The sequence below is a fragment of the Schistocerca piceifrons genome, chromosome 7 (genome assembly GCF_021461385.2).
Source record: "Schistocerca piceifrons isolate TAMUIC-IGC-003096 chromosome 7, iqSchPice1.1, whole genome shotgun sequence".
Taxonomy (NCBI): domain Eukaryota; kingdom Metazoa; phylum Arthropoda; class Insecta; order Orthoptera; family Acrididae; genus Schistocerca; species Schistocerca piceifrons.
In genome coordinates this window covers 332,790,588-332,813,617 of record NC_060144.1, presented here as the reverse complement: position 1 = coordinate 332,813,617, position 23,030 = coordinate 332,790,588, and the positions used below count along the sequence as shown (strand labels likewise).

General features: G+C 41.3%; 1 protein-coding gene across 1 annotated transcript in view; it reads right to left on the bottom strand.

The window, feature by feature from the left end:
* LOC124804704 (protein groucho) overlaps positions 1–23,030 on the bottom strand; it is a 721,164-nt gene that overhangs the window by 15,238 nt on the left and 682,896 nt on the right. The window contains exons 16-17 of the mRNA XM_047264963.1: positions 17,358–17,642; positions 2,416–2,574 (exon numbers count right to left, since the gene is read on the bottom strand). Of these exons, the coding sequence (XP_047120919.1) occupies positions 2,416–2,574; positions 17,358–17,642 (444 nt within the window). The remainder of the gene's footprint in view (positions 1–2,415; positions 2,575–17,357; positions 17,643–23,030) is intronic.

The window sequence follows — 23,030 nt, the reverse complement described above, 5'->3', positions numbered from 1 at the left end:
TATTTCCATCACGTATTTTTCCAGCAAATATGTAGGTGGCCTAATATTGCTGACATTGGGGTGCAATGATCCATTTGTATGTACATCATAGGGAAAACACCACAGTCACTGAGGATTTCATATCTGGATGTGAATTCATTGAACTTTAATTTGCTGCCAAGAATATTCACAACAGTAAGAGCATCCTTTATTGTTGATACAGACAACTTCCAAAAAGACATTATTCTTAATTTTGACAACTGAAATTGTTTTCTTTACAAACTCAACGGCACTGTCCATCAATCTGAGACTCCTACCTTGTAGGATTTATAGTGGAGATAAAAAACATCAAAAATAAAGGAGTGTTTGTTCAGCATGTGTGAGAGCATCCCTGAAACTTTTATCAAACTCTGGAGGCAAACACTAAAAGCGAGCAATGTCCATGATGCAGAATTTTATTCTCAAATTTTGAGAGTCCATGTTCGAAGAAGGGTAAGGCAACAATCACTTTCTCCCACATATGTATCACAAAATGACTATGCCATGAGAGTCAGAGGAATTAGAGCTCATACAGACGCTTACCAATAGTTGTTCATCCAGCACATCATTCACAAAATTAATGGAACAGAAAGGGAGAAAATGATGCTGTATCATATGTACCCTCAAACATGCATTGGAAGATGGTTTGTGAGGTATAGATGTATATATGGGATCTTTTTTTTTAACATCTGGCACAAGTCAGAACACAAAAAAAAGAAGTACAAAGTGAACGCTTAAAAAATCTAAGATGGATAACTTGAAAATGATAAAGGGATGCATGCATTATCAACTTTCACCAGTTACAGACGAATATCCACTGGTAATAAGCAACTCAAACCAAAGAAATATCTGAGAGATTGTATTCCAATTTTTCTACTTAAACCAAACACGCACAATACAATCACTTTAAAAAATTTAAAATTCAACTGTTGAGCTAAAAATTATGACCACCTGCTTAAGAGCATGTTGTTCCATCTTTGGAATGCAATATGAGGTGTGACTATAAAATAATGGGATTATTGCTGTAAATATTTTACTTCAGAACTGTACATATTTAGTTATTGTCACCCTTAATATATTCCCCTCATCTATCCCTAGAATGCTCCATATGAATTTTCCACTGATGGAAACATTGCTGGAAGTCTTCCTTTGTGAGATCCTTGATGACACATGCCCCTTCAGTGGACTGAAATCTTGTCCCTTTTAATGTTGATTTGGCCTTGGGGAAAAGATAAAAATCATGGTGCATGGTCAAACACTAGGATGCTGTACTTCACTAGAGACCTCTAAACAGACAATGCAGTATGAACCAGTGCACTGTCTTGACGCACACTTGTTCTTTCACAACTTGGATCCTTTTTTTTTTCTTCTTACTTTCCCGCAGAGTTGAGCAAGAACCTCAAGGTAGTAATGTCAATTAATAGTCTGATCTCCAAGAATCCAGTGAAGATATACAGTTCCATGAATATCAGAAAAAAAACAATCATCATTGCTTTGAGTCTCGACGTGCTCATTCAAGCTATTCGCTCTTGGTGCATGTTCAATAACTTGGGGTGAGGAGTGTGCTCCAAAACACTTGTGCCTGGACCAGCTCTGTACTCTATCATCAGATCTGCCACAGATCATCACCTATCCTGGTTTACAGTGAGCAAGGCTCCAATCTCCATATTTTTTGAAGAGATGCATATATCCAACACATTATCTCCTGCTCGTGGATCCACTGCCTTTAAACCACTTTCCATAAATGTTCCCAACAGTACCACATGAACAGCTGACCAGCTATACTATTTCTGAGATGCTTGTTCCCCAGTCCCAGGCTGTAACAATATGTCATTCGCAAAAGTAACTTATGTCAGTTGATTTCTCGTTTGTAGACTGTATCATTGTTAGAATGATTCTTCATTTATTTCTGCTCTGCTTATATGCTTTCTTTACCACGTCAAGCGCCCATGATGTCGCCAGGTGGTTTTTAATCCCACTATGAACAGTGGTTGTAATGTTTTAGCTCATCAGTATAAACTCATCTGCAGATAAAGTTCAAACAGGAACACCTTACTGTGCAACTTACATCACCATAACAAAAACAAAACTTAATTGAAGTCAGTGTCCTCTCCAAACCATATAAAAAAATGCTCTCCTCATTCACATACACCAGATTCAATAGCAGTCTTAATCCACTTGTATAGTACCTAATGTGGTTATCAACAGGTGTCACTGCCCTTATCATTATTATTGGTAGCTTTTTTTTTTTTTTTTTTTTTTTTTTTTTAACCTAGACTTTTGCCTTTCATAAACTATATAAACTACCATACCAACTGCTGTATCATGAAACAACTATACATAATTTATTGTTAATATTTATTTCAATACTGGTCTTAAAAATTATGCTTAATATACCTGGAATATTGATGCACCATACGGAGTCCTCCAGGCATTGAGCAAATTGTCTTTGCCAGTAGAGACAAACCACTTTCCACAGGCAGCAAAACGCAATGAAAGTACACAGGATTCATGCAGATGAAGCTGATATTTGTCTGGCTTCACAGCATGCAGCACCTGTAAGAAACAAAGTACATCAGTCTGAATACTGTAACATAGGTAAGACCCATATGTAATTTCGTACAAGAATTTAGTTAAATTTTTGATGAGATTTTATGTTAGAAAGAGGAACAGAAAAATAAGCAATATGCCTGGAAATTTCATCCTTAAAAATTAAAATTTTGCCACTGGCCGCTAAGGAAAGAAAAGAGATCAAGAGAGACAACATTTTTGAAAAAAGAAACTTAAAACTGAAACACAGTGTCTATCAACCAATACGCATCAAACAAACTGATAGACAGGATGAGTCAAAAAGTACTTTACAACTTTGGAATGACATAGGAATTTATTGAGAAAGCTTACCGAATTGGTACTGTATCCCTTTGTAGCAAACAACCTCAAGTTTCACATACAAGTGGTGCCACATTGATATGATGTGATTACCACTTGATGCAGCAAACATCTCACTGGTAATCAATTTCTTCTCAAATTTTTTGCAGCAAATCGGGTATAACTTGGGTGTCAGCAGTGTAGATTGAAGATTTCAGGTCAGATAAATTGTTTGGTAGGGAAGGAACATAGCCGGTCGAGGTGACCGAGCGGTTCTAAGAGCTTCAGTCCGGAACCGCATGACTGCTGCGGTCGCAGGTTCAAATCCTGCCTCAGTTATGGATGTGTGTGATGTTCTTAAGTTAGTTAGGTTTAAGTAGTTCTAAGTTCTAGGGGACTGATGACCTCAGATGTTAAGTCCCATAGTACTCAGAGCCAATTGAACTATTTGAAGGAACAAATATACAGTCTTTAAATGAAACCCCAGAGAAAGGAATTCAATGGTGTGGAGTCTGGGAAGTGAGATGACCACGCGTTTGGCCCTTCATGGCCAGCCCACAAACCTGGGAAGCAATTATTGAGGAAGCTTCAAACTTACATGAGAAAATGAGGCGATGCACAATTGTGGTATCTGCCATCACTCAGCCACCGGCCGACAACGATGGATGTCAACATGAGCAAAACGCAGCCAGCTGCAGAGATAACACACACGGACAGGGCATATCAATTCGCTGACTGGCCACATAGTCCATTTCGATATGTCCACTACAGGACCGGTGTCACGAGATGGAAGCAAGTTTCCACCTGGCCCCTGGTGCCATCACACACCGTGTTCCCGGATTACCTGGACGGTATATAGGCCACTGCAACAGCATCGTAGAGGGAGTCCTACGCGTGCTTTCGCTCACACTTGTGACTAGTGACCACACATACTAGGAACCCTGTGAAACTTAGGGTACTGTCTCTGCTATCTCGGATGTGGACTGGAGTGCACTGGACTTGTGCAATTGTTATGGATTGTGAAGTGCTATTGTGCATCAATATCATTGTGAATTAAGCATTTAAGTATTTTGGATGTTATTGTGTTATTCTCATATAACACAATAAAATGGCGATGAGTCAACAAGAATCAACATCTCTGGATCACGCAGTTAATGCAGCAACAGGTGGAGAACCAGCAACAACTCATGGCTAGTCTACAGCCTCTTCTCACCAGCATCTTACATCAACAATCATTTCATCAAATTCTGGCTTTCCCTTCTTTTGATGAAGCCCTTGAAGAGTGGGAATCATATGAAACAAGTCTGAAGGAACACTTCTAGGCCTTCCAGGCAACTGACATCAAGCTCATGAAATCTCTGTTTCTTTCCTGGTCTAAACTGGTGGTCTATCATTTCCTGTGCAAATTGGCTCCTTGTCTACTCCTTTGGAATTATCATTTCCAGAGATATGTGCCTTGTTGATGCAATTTTACCAGCACCACCCATGCATTATTTCCTCAAGCAAAAAGCACACATCACAATCATATCGTGAGTGGGCAGCTGAATTACAAGGCCTCAGCCACAAATGCCATTTTGTCACTGCCACATATAATGAATTGTATGCTGAGGAAATGATCCACGATATGATTATTCGTGGTGCACTAGACAGAGAATTCCAGGATGACGCCCTATAACTTGAGGATCCCTCGTTAGACAGAGTTTTAGAACTGGCTCAAATGACTGAAGCCTCGTGCGCTGCAAGCCAAAAATTGGAGACTTGGGAGGAGATTGCAGCTGTCCATGCCACCTTGCCTCGTAATCCTGATGATCCCTATACACCCATTGACGATGTGGAGGTTGCCACCATCCACCCCGACAGGTGTCCTGCATGCCCGTCACGATCTCAGCAGAAGCCCGGGTGCTTTTCTCACCAGTGGACCCCACACTGTCTTCCGTCTTGTCCGGACTGCTACAAACAACATGAAAGGGACAACTGCCCAGATCGTTGGGCCTACTGCTCTCTCTGCACCTTACAAGATCATGTGTCATCGGTGTGTCATTCTGCTAAATCCACGTCCGAGAAAGACTCTTTTAACACTCCAATGGATGTTAATCAGATTTCCACTATTGAGGTCCAGGACACTTCCAATAAATTGTTCCAGGACGCCTCCATTCACAACAGGTCACTAAAATTACAGGTCCACACCGGAGCAGTAGCTAGCTAGATCAATTATGCAACTTATGTACATCTTGGAGCGCTCCCATTGCAGACTTCCTCTCGCCGGCTAGTGGCCTACAACAAACTCAGCATTCCTCTCCTGGGCCAGGTTGATCTTCCTACAAATTATTGTGGCGTGACACAGATGATCACATACATGATAATCAACAGCAGTACTACCACCATCCTTTCTGGCCTCAACGGCTTTTGTGCCTTTTGATTTTCTATCAAGGACTCTGTCACTGTGATTTCTGATGAAGTTCCATATGCTGGCCTGCAAGAGCTTTGTCATGAATACCAAGATATCTTCCGTGACGAATTGGGTAAAGCATGCAATTTTCTGGCACATGTTTCCCTGATGCCTGGTGCCCGTCCTCATTATTTTCGTGTCTGTCCGGTCCCTTATCGCTCTCCACGATCTCGTCAAGGAAGAACTAAATCGTCTCACTGCAGTGTGTGTCCTGGAGCCCATATCCTCCAGTCCATGGGCCACACACACTTGTCATCGTCATCAGGAAACCATCCAGAAATCTTCATTTGTGTGTTGATTTTAAAGTGACCATCAACTCCCAGATTTCCCCACTACCTCGTACAAAAGAAATATTGGCAAAACTCCACAATGGCAAATATTTCTCTAAGACTGATTTAGCAGAGGTGTATCTGCAGTTACCCTTGGATGATGCTTCTCAGGAGTTCCTCACACTCAATACTCCACATGGCCTGTATCGCCTAAAGTGACTCATGTATGGCATTGCTAGCGCACCGGCCATTTTCCAGCACTTTCTTGAACAACTGGTCAACTCAGTCAAAGGCTGTGTCAACTACCTTGATGATGTGATTGTTACACAACACATGATAAACAACCACCTCCAGAATCTTCCAGGTTCTCCGTAATGGTATCCCCTGCTGCAACAAAAACAAATGCTGCTTTTTCCAGCAGGAAATTGAACATCTGGGACACAAGACCTCCAGCGAAGGAATCAAGCCACTAGACCATCACATCCACGCCACTGTCCAGTTGCCTGGGACCCACCAATCTCATGCAACTGCAGCCCTTTTTTGGTAAAGTGTAATACTACCGAAGTTCCTTCCTGCGGCAGCAACAGTGACGGCTCCTCTTTCCCTACTTTGTATAAATGGGGTGCCTTTCACTTGGTCTCAGTCTTGTGAAACTGCCTCCCAGACCTTGAAATCACAACTGCTTACAGCCCCGTGCCTTTCCTGCTTTGACCCATGGCAGCAACTCATCCTGGCCACAGATGCATCGGAAGCGGGTGTTGGGGCAGTGTTGGTGCATCGATTCACAGATGAAATATATGCCTCTAAAACATTTTCAGATACTCAGAAAAAATATTCCCAGATCAAAAAAGAGGCTCTCGCAATTGTCTTTGCACTCAATAAACTTCACATGTTTCTGTATGGCACTCAGTTCCACTTAATAACAGATCACAAACCTCTCATCGCTTTGTTCCACCCTGCCTCCAAAATTCCGGACCAGACGGATCATCGTTTGCAGCACTGGGAGCTGTTCCTGACCCATTATCAATATGACATTCACTTTCGGCGTACTTCAGAACTTGCTAGTGCAGATGCCCTCTCACACCTTCCCTGGGGCCCCGATCCTGAATTTGACAAAGAAGAGCTTCTCTGTTTTCAGATCAATGTTGCAGTCCAAGTGGCGGAGGACTCCTTCCCACTGACTAGTTCCACAGTTGCAAAGGCAACAGGTCAGGATCCTGATCCAGTGGGTCCGCAGTAGCATTCTCCATGGATGGCCAGAGAGGCAGCCACCTCTCTCTTCTCCTGCCTGCCGGCACTACCTTACTATGGGCCACCAGTTCACCACTATAGACAGAGTAGTGCTCCTGATCCCTGAGGATGGACAACTGCGGGTGATCATTCCAGACACACTGCGCTCCAGGTCCTGCAACTGTTTCATGAGGGCCATTGGGGCATCACTTACTCCAAGCTCTTGGGTTGCCATTATTTGTACTGGCCTGGCATGAGCCGTGACATTGAAGAGATGGGCCGTGACTGCCCAGCTTGCCAGCACCAGCAGGTGGCACAATGTCAGACTTTTTCTTCTGGCCTCCCTGCTGTTGCCTGCTGGAATGTCTACACCTAGATTTCACTGGCTAGTGTTTTGATGATGCGTACCTCATCGTAGAGGATGCTTATTCCCACTTCCCATACGTTGTCCATTGTCCTTCCACGACCACATCTGTTACTGTACCTGCCTTAGAACGTACTTCGCCATTGAAGGCTTCCATGAAGGGAAGGTTACTGACAACAGCCAGGAATTTCTCACCTTCTGCCTGTACCACGGAATCCACCACATTCCTACATCTCCAGTCCAATGCCAAGGCAGAATGCATGGTGCAGACTTTCAAGACCCAACTGCGGAAATAGGATGCTCCTCACTCTCTTGTTCCCACTGCCCAGGTCAGTGCCACCTCCATCAGCATTGCGTTTCTGTCCCAGAGTGGCTGTTTGGGCTTGAGGTTTTGGTTGCCAACCGAATTGGCTGCTGGGTGTGATCCTCCAACAGTGGGGCCTCAAGGTTTTCTGTGTCAAGATCCAGGATCAGGTCATGCTCTATCATGCTAATCAGCTCCTTCCTCAGTCAGCGCAGCAACTATCGACTGCCTGCCAGCCAGATCCCCACCGACAGTTGGATCGCAGGCCCATCAGCCGGATTTCTCCTCATTAGCCGGATTTCTCCTCCACCTGCTGCGGACCTGCTGGTTCCAGCACGTGGCATCACGGATATCCCACCACACCTGGTCACTGGCCAGTGGCTGTCTCCTAGCCCTGAGGGCAGTTCGGCCATGCCCAATATCCGGAGCCCATCCAGACAACAGCCGCCTTCACTGGGAGCACAACCTTTGGCAGAAGACATTTCCCCCGCACTACAATGCTGTTCCTGGACAGGGGCCCAGATGACAAGACACCTCTGCAACTGCCTCCACCACCTCAGCCCCAGTAGGTCTTCCAGCCTCGCTGTCTCCGCCATCGCCAGGGACATTTTCGGCCTTACTGCACCACTCTCCCACACAAATCTGATGAAGAACACATGGATGTCTCCTACATCACCAGCCACTGTTTCACAGCTTCCTGTGGGAGGAGGAGTGTGGTATCTGATATCAAACAGCCACCAGCCAACAATGGCGGACGTCAACACACGGAAAGCACAGTCAGCTGCACAGCTGCAAAGATAACACAAATGGACTGGGCACATAGATTCACCGACCGGCTGCTAAGCCCATTTCGAAATGACCACTAGAGGGCCAGTGTTGCGAAATGGAGACGACTCTCCACTCGGCCCCTGGTGCCACCACATGCCGTATTCAGGGACTACAAGGACTGTATATAGGCCACTGCAACAGCTTCGTACAGCGAGTCTAGCACCTGCCTTTGCTTGCACTTGTAACTAGTGACCACACGTACTATGAACCCTATGGAACTTAGGATACTGTCTCTACCATCTCGAATGTGAACTGGGGTGCCCTGGACTTGTGTAATTGTTATGGATTGTGAAGCGCTGTTGCGAATCAGTATCATTGTGAATGAAGCATTTAAGTATTTTGGATTTTATTGTGTTATTCTGATATAACAGCAATCTTGCTGGTAATAAACCATTCCATTTCGGTTATCTTCATCAATCTGTGGAATTGAAGCTCCTGGTGGCAGACAGGGGTACTGATGCACTATGTAAATCAAACTTGAGGTTGTTTGCTACAAAAGACATATCTACCATTTCTAACAAATTATTATTTTGGTGCTATCCAAAATTTTCAGGACTGGTGCTGCCATCTGTTGAAAACCTTACCTTTGGACTAATGGTCACCATCACCCTCAAAGTAGTTCCCATCTGCACGTACACACGGTCCCAGAGCTTCTGCCACTGGTCAAACGTTTTCTGGAAGTCCTGTTCTTTGAGCATGCTTATCACCGCCAGCGATGCTTCTTGAATCCTCTCTAGTGTTGAACTGGTGGCCTTTCAACTCGAGTTTCAGTTTTGGGAATAGCACGAAGTCACAAGGTGCCAAATCTGGCAAGTACGGTGAGTGGAATACAACCGCCATGTTGTTTTTTGCCAAAAAGGTCCTGGTGAGCAAGGACATAAGACAGGGCACATTATCATGATGCAGCAGCCAGTTCCCTTGATGCCAAAGTTTGGGCCATTGTCACCGCACATTTTCACGGAGCCGTCACAAAACGTCACAGTAGTACACGGAATTCACTGCTTGGTTGGGTGCGATGAATTCCTTGTGCACAGTTCCCTTGGTATAAAAGAAAACGATGATCACGCTCTTCACTTTTCTCTTCACCTGTCTCGCTTTTTTGAGTTTTGGAGAGCCTGGGCTCTTTCACTGTGGCGATTGTTGCTTTGTCTCTGGGTCATAACGGTAAATCCAGCTCTCGTCGCCCGTGATAACCTGTCACAAGACGGTTGAATCATCAGATGTGGTCTGACGAAGGTCCATGCACACTTCAACATGCTGTACCTTCTGATTGGCAGTCAAGATACTTGGCACAAATTTTGCGGCGACACAATGCATCCTCAATTCAGCAGTCAACATTCATTGACATGTCCCATAACCAATACCCACTTCATTCGCAAGGTCTTGAATGGTTCGATGTCGCTCCACACAAACCAGTTGTTGAAGTTTGGCTACAATCTCTGGCGTTGTGTGGCTAACAGGCCTTCCAGTGTCAGCATAATCTTTGACGCCTGTATGGCCGGCCCTGAACTGAGCATGCCACTCAAATACACGGCTCATGCTATGTCCCCCAAACACTTGTTGAATCATTGGAGGGGCCTGCTTTGCACTTTTCCTGAGATTCACACAGAATTTGATACACACGCATTGTTCTGCTCGCAGATCCATCATAAAATCGCCACACACCGAATGCAGAGTATTACGGAAATCATTGTGGACACGCAACATGTCCTCCCAGCTGAATGCCACTCTGCACACTGACTCATCAGATATGCAGCTCTCGCCACCTAGTAGTGCAAAGATCTAGTACTCCTACTTTTCAGATGGAAGCACCAGCCTTGAAAATTTTGGATTCCACCTCTTAACTCACCGAAAGGCAAAAGCGCTGCACCATTGAAAGATGCACAAACAAAATGTATGAAGCTTTGCTTTGCTAGCTTTTGGAACGAAATTCCTTCCTCAAGCTGTAGGAGAAACACGACACACACACACACACACACACACACACACACACACACACACACACACACACACAAAACCCTCCCCACTCCACCAAGAGTGTCTTGCCGCCATCCACCTAACCTTCGTAACCTCTTGGTTCATCCCTATGAAATCCCCAAACCACCTTCCCTACCCTCTGGCTCCTACCCTTGTAACTGCCCCAAGCTTTCTATGTGGGAATGACCAGCAACAAACTGTCCATTTGCATGAACGGACACAGGCAGACAGTGTTTGTTGGTAATGAGGATCACCCTGTGGCTAAACATGCCTTGGTGCACGGCCAGCACATCTTGGCACAGTGTTACACTGTCCGGGTTATCTGGATACTTCCCACTGACACCAACCTATCAGAAATCCGGAGAAGGGAACTTGCCCTTCAATATATCCTCTCTTCCTGTTACCCACCAGGCCTCAACATCCGCTAATTTCAAGTTGCCGCCGCTCATACTTCACCTGTCATTCAATAACATCTTTGCCTCTGTACTTCCGCCTCGACTGACATCTCTGCCCAAACTCTTTGCCTTTACATATGTCTGCTTGTGTCTGTATATGTGCGGATGGATATGTGTATGTGTGCGAGTGTATACCTGTCCCTACACACACACACACACACACACACACACACACACACACACACACACTATTGGGTGGGGCTGGGGGGACAACGAGTTACAGGATATGCTGTATAGATAGCCCATGGATGGCTCCCCACTCTCCCACACAAGCCCCTAGATGCTTCCCTCCAACCCTCTCCCTGCCTCTGCCTCTTTCCATCCCACACACAACCCCACCCTGCACCCTCACCTCACCCCAGTGCACTAACCATGGGCCAGGAAAGAGCTGCCAGTCGAATGAGCACAATTAGTGAGACAGGCATATGCATGTGAGTGAATGAGAGAGTGTGTGGGTGCACGTGTGTGTGTGTGTGTGTGTGTGTGTGTGTGTGTGTGTGTGTGTGTGTGTGTGTGTGTGTGTGTGTCCTACAGCTTGAGAAAGGAATTTCATTCTGAAAGCTAGCAAAGCAAATTTCTGTACCTTTTGTTCATGTATCTGTCGATGGTGCAGCACTTCTGCCTTTCAGTGAGTCATCTCTTTATTCCTAAATAATGTTATTCTCAATCAGAACTTTCCATACATCTACTGACCCTCTAAGTTATCTCAATAGATTTCTACATAATTCCAAAGCTGTAAAGTCCTTTTTGACTCATGTTGTAAAGTTACTGAGACTAGAAAATAAAAACAATATTTGCTAAAAGACTGCAAAACAAAGCAGAGATAACAACAAAATAAGTCAGTCAAGGAAAAGCAAGAATCTTGGAGGCTCTAAAGAGGGAGAAATCATATATGACAGTAAATTGCAGATGCTCAGTAGCTCTGTTGTTGGGACATTCGAGTACACCTGCACAGCACAATCAAGTTAGAAGAATAATAGGATTGTGGTTGACACCACTTCATACTTGCAGATGACAAAAAGATCATCTTTAGTGACAGTTTGTTCATGCAATATGTCACTGGAAATTTCTTCACTGGAAATCCACAAAAAGATTATTTATAATTGTATAATTAATGTGGCAATTGAGATCATGCAGTAATGGATACTCATTCTTCATTGTGCCAGTTGATAGTGATGGTCGTCTTGATTGCACATATGTCAAGCGTGTGGGCATGACAAGACATCTCTTACAATACTTCGAAAAGATAGCTTGGATACTCATTCGTGAAGGAAATATAGTAGATATCCTTGTAACATATAGACCTGTCCACTTTCCATATGTATAATGACTCCTGTATCACTGACCATGAAGCAGCTGTAGCAGTGATGATTAAGAAAGTACAAAGGACTACTAAAACAATTAGAAAGATTTGCATATTCAGTAAACTAGATAAAGAAGTAGCAATTCCATACCTCAAGAAGGAACTAAAAGCCATTTCATTCTGTATAGGAGCATGTAGGGAAACTGCTGCTTAAGTTTAGAAGAATAGTTAACCAGGCACTAAATAGGTAGGCTGTGTACCTAATAGAACTGTTTCTGATGAGAGGGACCCCCATTGTGTACAGTCTCTTTAAAGAAACACATAGTACTGCACAATAGGTGGAAAACAAAACATAAGGATTTAGAGAGAGATGCTAAATGAAATGTGTTTCACTGTCAAAAGGGCAATTGTGAATACTACTTAAACAGAATCTTATCAAAAATACCTCTCACAAAACAAAAAGAATTTCAGATTATATGTAAATACTATCACTGGCACCAACACTATCCAGATGCTCATGGATGACACAGGAACTGAAACTGAGGGTGGCAAAACAAAAGCAGTATGCTGAGTCCCATTTTTAAATGTTTATTTACAAAGGGGGAAAGATACAGGAGTACTGTTCCAGTTTAATTCCTTCACAATTGCAAAAATGAGTGACACATATATTAATGTCAATGGTCCTGAGGAACAGCCAAAATCATAAAAATTGAACATGACTTCAGGGCCCCATAAAACACTATCAGATTCTACACAGTAAAGCCGGCCAACAATTCAGCACATGAGCAGGGCTCTGTCTCTATCAAATTCTATATGGCAGAGATGGCCAACAATTCAGCACATGAGCAGGGCTATGTGTCTATCAAACTCTATACAGCAGAGATGGCCAACAATTCAGCACATGAGCAGGGCTATGTCTTGCGTACCATAGCGCTCTCACCTAGCAGCTGCGCACTCCCCCATAACCACGCCTGGCACGAGGAGGGGGAAACTGTGAATGCATCGCATTTAAATGACAATGTAATCACAGTGCATAGGACTTAGTTTCATATTTTATATTTCAGTATTATTTAATTATTTTTCGTGTACTGAAGGCATAATATAATTTTTATCTGGTACAACCTTTTGAAACATGGGCAGAGACATATAATTTCACAGATTTTCATACTCACGTTACCATGTAATTATGACTTATTTAGGTTAATGATGGAAAAAAGCTGTTCTCGCACATACAACAATATTATGAAAAGAATAGATTGCTACTCATCAAAAGGCCTTCTTCTTAAGTAGAAAACACACACACGTGTGAGTTATGCTTGTGCGTATGTTTGTGTTTTCTACTTTATATGGAGGCCTTGTGGACAAATGCTTAAATATATACCATTGTTTGTTTTCACACACACACATGTTGATTCAAATATTTTATCACATTTGAAACCTCACTGTGGAGATGTGGAAACTCTTTCAGAGGAAAACAATGTAGACCTCATGGACACTTTCAATGTAAAAGAATTTTCTTTTAAATAGGAATTATACTGCAGATCACTCAGTTCCAACTGCACATGCAAACAGGTGCTTTCAACTGAAATAGCAAATGGTCTCGAAAACAGCTCAAAAACAGAGGTAAGATTGGCAGTGTTTCAAAATTTTTAGAAAACTATCCCTGACATTCCTTCATGGCCACAATGAAATTTTCAAACCTCGCATTTTCTTCAATACCAGTGAACTTAAGGAAACAAATAGGTTTTTTTTGTCAGGATTTGTCCCTTACACAATGTGATTTTCTTTTTAAATGCAGCCTCATCCAATCAGAAGTGATATGTTTCTCACACAGCAGTTTCTTAGTGTGGTCAGAGTGCAGTCAAATTCACTTAAAAAGCAAGGTCTGGAATCCCATTCCTACTCTCGATTTTCCTTCATAAATTTGACAACAGCAGGTTTTAAATCAAAAAATCATGCCAGGCATGCTCCTTGATGTAACCAATGTACTTTGCAGTAACTTATAATATCTCTGCACTCAAAAACTATTGCAGCTCACAGTCAAATGATGTGTGTGACTTCAGAAAATTTACTATTCGTACCACTCATTTCATCATGTGTTCCATTCCTGCAAATTTAGCACAAAGTGCTTCTTGATATACAGAACAATTTATTAATCCGATCTGCTGATCACTGTAATTTTTTTGCTCTTTGATTGTCAACTAAATCTTTAAATTCTTTCTGCTTGGTGTAATGATATTTCATAGCAATTTCATAGCAAATTTTCTATACCTGTCGATTATTCGACTGTATATAGCATAATAGATACTGAGATTTCTTAGCCTTTTCTTCAGACATTTCCATTCATTTTTAAAGGCTTCTGTGTTAGATCACTACCGTTCATTTTTAAAGGCTTCTGCATTAGATAACTAGATTGCCTCTTTCTGTGCAAACAGCAACTGGACCTGTGAACTTCTTTTACACTATGAACAAATAGCAGAGCGTAAACAGCACTGACACCATACCAGAAGAATGTCATACTTCCTAGAAGTACTGAGCAAAGCTGACACAGGCTCATCCTTTGCCAGCACATCGTGCTGGCGTGCAGTCTAGTACACCGTGGCTGATCCTGCTGTACAGAATTTGCAGCTAAGTTAACGCCTCTCTTAGCCATAAGATTAGTATATCCCTCAAAAAAGAACTATGCCCAATGGCTGGAAGAAAGCAGAAGTCACACCCACCTACAAGAAGTGTAGCAAAAGTGATCCACACGGCTATCTTCTGATTTTATTGACATAAATGTGTTATACGATTTTAGAACAGATTCTGAACTCAAACATAATGAGGTATCTTACACAGAATGATCTCCTCCACACCAACCAAACTGAATTCTTAAAACATCTGCCACATGAAACACATGTCACACATTTCTCACATGCCAACTGGAAAGTCAAGGATCAAATCAATAAACTGGATGCAGCATTTTTTGACCTCTCAAATGCATGAAGTCCAGTACCACACCAGTGCTTATTAGAGAAAGTATGATTATATGGGGTATCGAAGGAAGTTTGTGACTGGACTGATAGTTTCATGGTACAGAAGACACAGCAAGTTATCTTGCAAGGACAGTCATCAAGAGATGCAGCAGTGACTAAATCTGCCCAAGAGAAATGCGTTGGGACCCTTGCTGTTCAAATTATATATTAATGACCTGGTAGACAACATTAATTCTAACCTTGCACATCTTGCAGTAATGCTGTTACTTATAATTAACAGAAGAAAGTTGCACAAACACCCAGTCAGATCTGGATAAGATTAGTGGTGCAAATATTGGCAGGTTGTTTTAAATGTTCCAAAGCGTTAAACAGTTCTTCAAAAGCACAAAAATGTTGCAGCCACAACTAGCTGGTTGAACCAGACATAAGACAAGTGGCAAATTTCACTTTTTTCTTAGGATACTATGAAAATCCACTCAATTAACAAAAGAGGTTGATTGTAAAGCATTTGTGCAACCCACCCTACAATATTACTCAAGTATCTGAGACCTATACCAAATAAGACTGGGCTAACAGGAGATACTGAATGTATGCAAAGAAGGGCACCACAAATGGTTACAGGTTTGTCTGACTCATCAAAAAGTGCCATGGCCGAGATCAAAAAGTTTATTGCAGAAGTCAATTATCCTAAGAAAGATTACTTACAAAGTTTTAAGAACCAATACTAAGAGAGGAATCTAGGCCTGTACTACAGCCACTGAAGTATTATTCCCATAGGCACTATTGAGAAATTTAATTTTATCCACATTTTGCAGCTTCAAACGTGACTGTATTCAGTACACTGGAGGTATGGATTTAAAAATGCCTTCAGTCACATCTTTTTGTGTTTTAGTAAATACACGACGCATTTTGGACACTGTGGGTCCATCATCAGGTGTAATGTGTCTTAATACATGTTTTATTTCACCTCATTCAAGATAAGAAATAAAACGTGTATTAAGGCACATTACACCTGATGATGGACCCACAGGGTCCAAAATGCATCCTGTATTTAATAAAACATGAAAAGTTGTAACTGAAGGCATTTTTTAATTCATACCTCCAGTGTACTATGGAGAAAAGTTAGACTAATTGCAGTGTACACATGGGCATTTAAGCAGTCAATCTAACCACACTCCATTTGTGAATGGAATGACAGGAAACACTATGAGATGGTACACTGGGAAGTACCCTCTGCCATACACTTAACAGATGAAGACTAGAAACAGCAGAGGAAGGTGGAGAGGGAGGGGAGGGGAGGGGAGGGGGAAGGGAGAAAACCAGCCGTGAAGATTATCAATATCAGAATCAGGGCACTGCTATTACTGGCAATGTTAAAGCATTCACTCCAGAATTGCTGCTCCAACATCCAGCGTGTTCTTCATGAGTTGCTGTGAGATATTTCCTTTGCTTTGCACATTTGAACCATTTCCTTACCATTTGCTTTTTTCAAGGAAAACTGCAGCTCCTCCACGCAATTTCAGTGTGTCATGACTACTACAGTATTATCATTAAATTGAAGATGTATATTTTCACTGTATATCTCTAAATGAGAAGTACCTATCAATAGATAAAGTCTGTGATCAATGAACATCACTGCAGTATGAAGTTTCCCACAACAACAAATGGTTCACATATTTTTTCAATGTGTAGAATGTCATCCATTGGCACCAACAATAGTATACTACTGCTCCCAAGGTTTGCATTATGTTGCAATATAGGAGAGGATCTACAGTAATTTCCGGAAGTCTGGAACACAAGTGCTTTCACAGCATAAAAGATGAGATGACCACCACATGTGAGGCATTAGTAACTTGTCTGCAAGCAGTATAACCTGTACATCACCTCACCTGCACACTTGACAACAGTGTGTCTAAAACTTGCTGTGCAAAAGACAGCAGTCTAGCAAGATGGTCTCAATCCAAATGCAATGGTAATCCAATTGCACTGGTAATGTGCAATGGTGTACTCATCGTCTCCATATGTACAGTTCTAGTCGCTTGTAATACTTTTGAAAGTAAAACACAAAAAACGAACATTTCTTACACAAGATATTAATTATTCAAATTGTCATTCCAGTAATTCATACTCCAGTAATTCATACTTTAAGTTATATTTCACCAATGTGATGCTTTTGTAGCTAATTTTATTGTAAAAACAGAGCCTTTTTTGATGTAGTTTCTCACATAGTTAGTCTAGCATCTCTAATAATATTCTATTCAGAACACTACTTATTACATCCTATTCCACTTCTTCCACCACCCAAATACCACAATACCTCAACATTTGAGTTCTCCATGCCGACAGCAAGCCACTCCCCTGTTGGGCAGTAACCAAGAGAGAAGATCTGCGATGAGAAGTCATGCTGTTGCAGTTGTCGTCCTTCCCTGAGGTCCCAAGAGCGTACTGTGTTGTCAAGGCCACCTGTCCACAGTTTTGTGCCATCCGCAGAAATATCAATGCATGAAGCACCATCAGTATGACCTTGAAATTGGCGTACTAATGTCTGATTGTGCAGATCCCAGACAGCAATATTCCCATCAGAACAGCAACTGAAACATACCTTATAGAGAACAGTACTCTATTAGTCATCAATTCACCAATGCCAATACCTTTAATCACTAAATGTATGTACATCCTAACATCTACTCCCCCCCCCCCCCCCCCAAAAAAAAAAAAAAAAAAAAAAAAAAAAAAAAAAAAAAAAAAAAAAAAAAAAAGGGGCTCCACTATTAGGAACACTGACCCATTAACTTAAATATATAAAAAGGAAGAATTATAATAAAGAATAGAAACGCAAGTTCACAGCAGATGTCATGCTTTAGTCTGGTGTTATGGCTGTAGTGTAAACCATTTCTTTCATAGTAAGGAATTGTTTAGAACAAGACACACATGTGTTGTTGTTGTTGTTGTTGTTGTTGTGTTCTTCAGTCCAGAGACTGGTTTGGTGCAGCTCTCCATTCTACTCTATCCTGTGCAAGCTTCATCTCCCAGTACCTACTACAACCTACATCCTTCTGAATCTGCTTAGTGCATTCATCTCTTCGGTCTCCCTTACTTTTGCCATTTGCAGTTGCTGTGGGAAGACACCACATGATAGGAATGAATTGCATATGTCTAATAAAGGAGAGAGTATGTCTCTTGCTGTTATTTTTATAATATAATCTGGGATATCATCAATACCAGTTGAATAATTACTCTTCAGTGAATCAATAGTATTTAGGAGTTCTGTTGGGGCTATTGGACTGAGAAACATGGATATATTGTGTATTTCAATATATGAAAGTTGTTTCAGTGTTGCATTAGGTGGATTGCCAAATTTTTCCTTCACTAATTTTCCAGCAACAGTTGCATAATGCTGACACACAAATTTATGGTATAACACATTAAAGAATGAAAATATCCAAGATATTCCGATTTAGATACAGCAGTCTCGGCAAATAATTCTTAAGGTGAATGCTGATGATTTTTTTTATTGCTTGGAGGATGAATCACAGTTGGGCCTCACATTTTCCCATATGCTGTAGGCGTATCAAACAGTAACGCCTATGCAACTGAAGTGACAATTTGGAACAACAAAAAGTGGACTTCAGATGCCTCCAATGCTGACAGACATTTAAAAGCTACTTCAGTATGAAGTTGTGTGCTACAAATTGCCTAATATGAGTAGAACTGCAAAGAAGTGGTTTCTGACTGAGGAAAAAACGTTAAGTACATCACAAACTCAGAGACAACAATTGAGTACTGAGAGAAAACATGCCCAGTCCCACTACTACAGGATCTTCAATTACCAGTAATGCTGATCAGTTACTCAATGAGTATTACCTCTTTCATAAACAGAAGGATGATACAGGTCATGTTAAAAATCTCTTGGTCACTGTGCAGGGGCTCTGTACAGTATTATGACTTAATATTTTATTCTACTGGAACAGTAAGACTAGAAAACATTGTTGGTGACAGTACGTTATGTTGGAGGGGAATATGGATAAAGGAGATAGAATAAATTTCCTGATTCTATTACTGCATGCAAGTCAGAGCACAAACTAACTGAAAATTCCTTCAACTTACAGCACTTGAAAAATGCTGCAGTGTCTGACTCCTTAAACAGACTGTAATGAAATTGTTGAGGCTTTCGTGGCCACTTGTTGACAAATTGCTTGTTGGCCTCTGTCTCAGGTTCTTCAGCTTATATTTTTTTGGTGAGTTTTCTAACGTTTCGCCAGCATAATTGGCTGGCATTGCCAAAGCTTCACACTCCACCAGCAATGGAGGGTGAAGCTTTGACAATGCCAGCCATTCAAGCTGGTGAAACATCAGAAAAATCATCAACAAACATCAGCCAAAGAGCCCACAACACAAACCAACAGACAGTTTCTCAGACTGCAATGCAATCATACACTGAACTGCAACTGTCAACAGGGGTCTTATTTCCACAAATAAAACTTCAGCAGCTGGTTTCGCAGAAAATGTTATCGTTGCACAATAGAAGAAGAGGAATGGAATGCGCATATTATTAATATTAATCTGTGATAAATGTACAGAACATATCCCTCTGTACCCAGATTTTTTTTCTACAAAGAGAAGGTTCAGGAGGGGGAGGAAGACGATTTTCTCTATGTAGAATGAGATATTTCCATATTCACAACTGCAAACAATGTGTGCACGTTAATACACAGTAAACAACTAAAGGCACCTGTTGACTTCTTCTAACGATATTTGGTATGTTGATCTGGTGTATGAATATGTCTTTTGAATATTCCTTTGGAATTATGTTACAGTCAAACATTAGAGATGGATGCAATGGTTTGACAATGAACACAAACATAAAAAACTATGCAACTGTGCCAGAAACTCAAATAAATCTATATAAATAAAAATCAGTTAATAATTTTCAGGACAAGGTTTGTAACAAAGAACATTTTTGGAAAATCCACTGGAAAAGTTGGTAATATGGATGGTGTTTTTGTATGAAAATCTCAACGAATAAAATAAAAATGACAGGTGGTTTGACAGTCCTGCTGTCACATTGTAAGAGGTCCGAGCAGATGTGATTTCGATGTATTGCTCATGCGCTGCCTGCGATATGCAAGGTCTCTGACCAGACAGCAGTGTTGACTGCAGTAGGAACTGTGTAGCTGTAGCAGTAAGTTGTGGCTAGTCTGGAGTCTGCTCTGGTCTGGTCTGCTGTATCGTGTTGGCTGGCCCGGTCGCGGTGCAGCGATGATATGTCTGCTTGTGTCTGTATATGTGTGGATGGATATGTGTGTGTGTGCGAGTGTATACCCGTCCTTTTTTCCCCCTAAGGTAAGTCTTTCCGCTCCCGGGATTGGAATGACTCCTGACCCTCTCCCTTAAAACCCATATCCTTTCGTCTTTCCCTCTCCTTCCATCTTTCCTGATGAGGCAACAGTTTGTTGCGAAAGCTTGAATTTTGTGTGTAAGTTTGTGTTTGTTTGTGTGTCTATCGACGTGTCAGCGCTTTCGTTTGGTAAGTCACATCATCTTTGTTTTTAGATATATTTTTCCCATGTGGAATGTTTCCCTCTATTAATTAATATATATTCTGATGGACAATGGCTGTATATTTTTTTAAATATATGTGGTGCAGAAATGTATATATAGTAGATACAGGGGAAACATTGGCAAAAAAACTCTAAAAATCCTTGATCGATTTACTTCAAATTGTGGCACGATACTCTAATAAAGATTCCGATGAACACAGGCTACACATTTTTTAAATATATATGGTACGTAAATATGTATGGAATACATAAAGGGGAACCACTGTTAGTAAAAAATCTCAAAAAAAACTCTTGACCAGGAAAGAGAATGGTGTGCTGCAAAAATGGGCAGTTTGATTTTCTTTTCTGTAGTTAGTTTTAACTTAGATATCATGGCCTTTAAACCATTAGACAAAGAGTTTCTTCATTTTCTTTCACATTATATATAATTTTAAACAAACAATGACAATACATGACAGTGTGCCATTTTGTTTTCATTGCTGCAATCAGTTTTAAGAGGAATGTTTTATTTATGGCCTCTGATCAACTTCTGATTAGAATACTACTATGGAATCTGAATCATCTGAAACTTTGCAATCCCACCCGTTCACAGATTAAAAGTATGAGAAATATTGTCATTGAAGCTACTAACCTCACAGATCCAGCAGTTGGAGAGGTCTCTCCTGTACCCCTTATATTACTTGGATTTACCCATTCAGTTTAAGCGACTTCATTTCCCAATCTAGGTTTCGTTTGCAAACAAGGCCCAAAGTCAGAGAGAAAGAGGACATGGACTGATGGGGGAGGAGGAGAAAATGGACATAGAGAGGGGGAAGGAGAAGATGAATAGAGAGAGCGGTGAGTAGTAGATGGAGAGATATTATTTTTTTTTGGTGGGGGGGGGGGGGGGGGGACTGAAGAGATAGGTTGTGAGAGAGAGGAGAAGAAGAAGTGGATGAAGAGAAAGGGGGACGAGCAGGAGATGGACAAAGAGAAGAGGAGGAGAAGACACACAGAAAAAGGGGAGAGGAGATTAGGATGTATATTCAGTGCCCACATATTTAGCAATTGGAAAGCATTGCCGGATTCACTAATAATAAATAAATTGAGTTGCTGGTCCTTTATACCAAAGCAATGTTGGAACTGCCATTCAGAGAGCCTACAGTTTTGTTTACTTACTGGTGTGCGATTTTTCAGACCTTCAGTCAGGTCCAATTGTGATGTTAACCAAATGCAGGGAGGGAAAAAGGATGATCAGAATTAACAAGCCATAGATAGTACAAGCTCAGGTTGGACAAGTAAGGGCAATAAAATCAGTCATCTCTGGTACTTACCTCATATCACCTACTGAAACTGCAGGAAACCTATATAAGAATTTCTGGATAGCATTTTGAATGCATAATCTATTGAAAGTAAGTCTGAAGAGGGAGGTAGTGAAAAAGGATTGCTCCAAAAGCTAGTAAATTTTCTTTCTTTCTTTTGTGTGTGTGTGTGTGTGTCTCGATGCTTCTGTTTTTTGGTGAGTGATCTCCTTTACTTCTAAAGTATTTATATTTTACCAGAACTTTCCACAAAGACATATTAATCAATGTGCCACATCACTAAGTGTTTTTATATGTATCACTTATTCTTTGTTTAAAGACGGCAGGGTCAAGGAGGGGGAGGGGGGTGGGAGGGAGAGGGAGGGGGGGGGGAGAGAGAAGAGAGAGAGAGAGAGAGAGAGAGAGAGAGAGAAAGAACCATAAAAATCTTAAAAACCTTTAATGCTTTATATTCTTTCTCATCCTTTCCCCTCCCTATGTATTATCTGCCACAGTGCTTCAAAAATATCATGAACAGAATACACCAGGGATGCAACAGTCCAGATATCTGGGTGGTTATTGACAAAAAATATGACTCAACTGATCCACAGAATTGGGGGTATTCTCCACCATTACTATTAAATTGCCGAGGGTTGAAATTTCCATTGCTCAACTTCTGAATGAATCGATGAAATTTCTGCTGCCTAAAGCTGTTTGCTATGATAATAGTATTTTGCTTTAAACTGATGTGGCTGTATACATGAAAAAAAAATTCCAAGATAATGCAGATTGCTTTTCACAGTGTTGATGCTCTGATCGCAAACATGAAAAAAGATTTTCTTAGACTAGCATGCAAAGTTATACTCTTTCACAACATGGCTCAGGAAGTTACCCTATCCCCTTATCATATCATCATAGGCTTCAGTACTTGGTGAAGTACAGCTAAGTATTATGCATGCAGTTTAAAACTGCTTATTAAGCAGCAGTTAAAATACAGAGGTTGATTCTTCAATTGCCATTTTGTGGGATTTGCATTCTAACATAAATTTGAGATCATACCTGGTTTACATAAAATCAAATTTTACATTAACAACAAAGGTAATCAAAACTTTTTTAGAAACTTCCTACTTGCTTTTGACTGATGCAGTT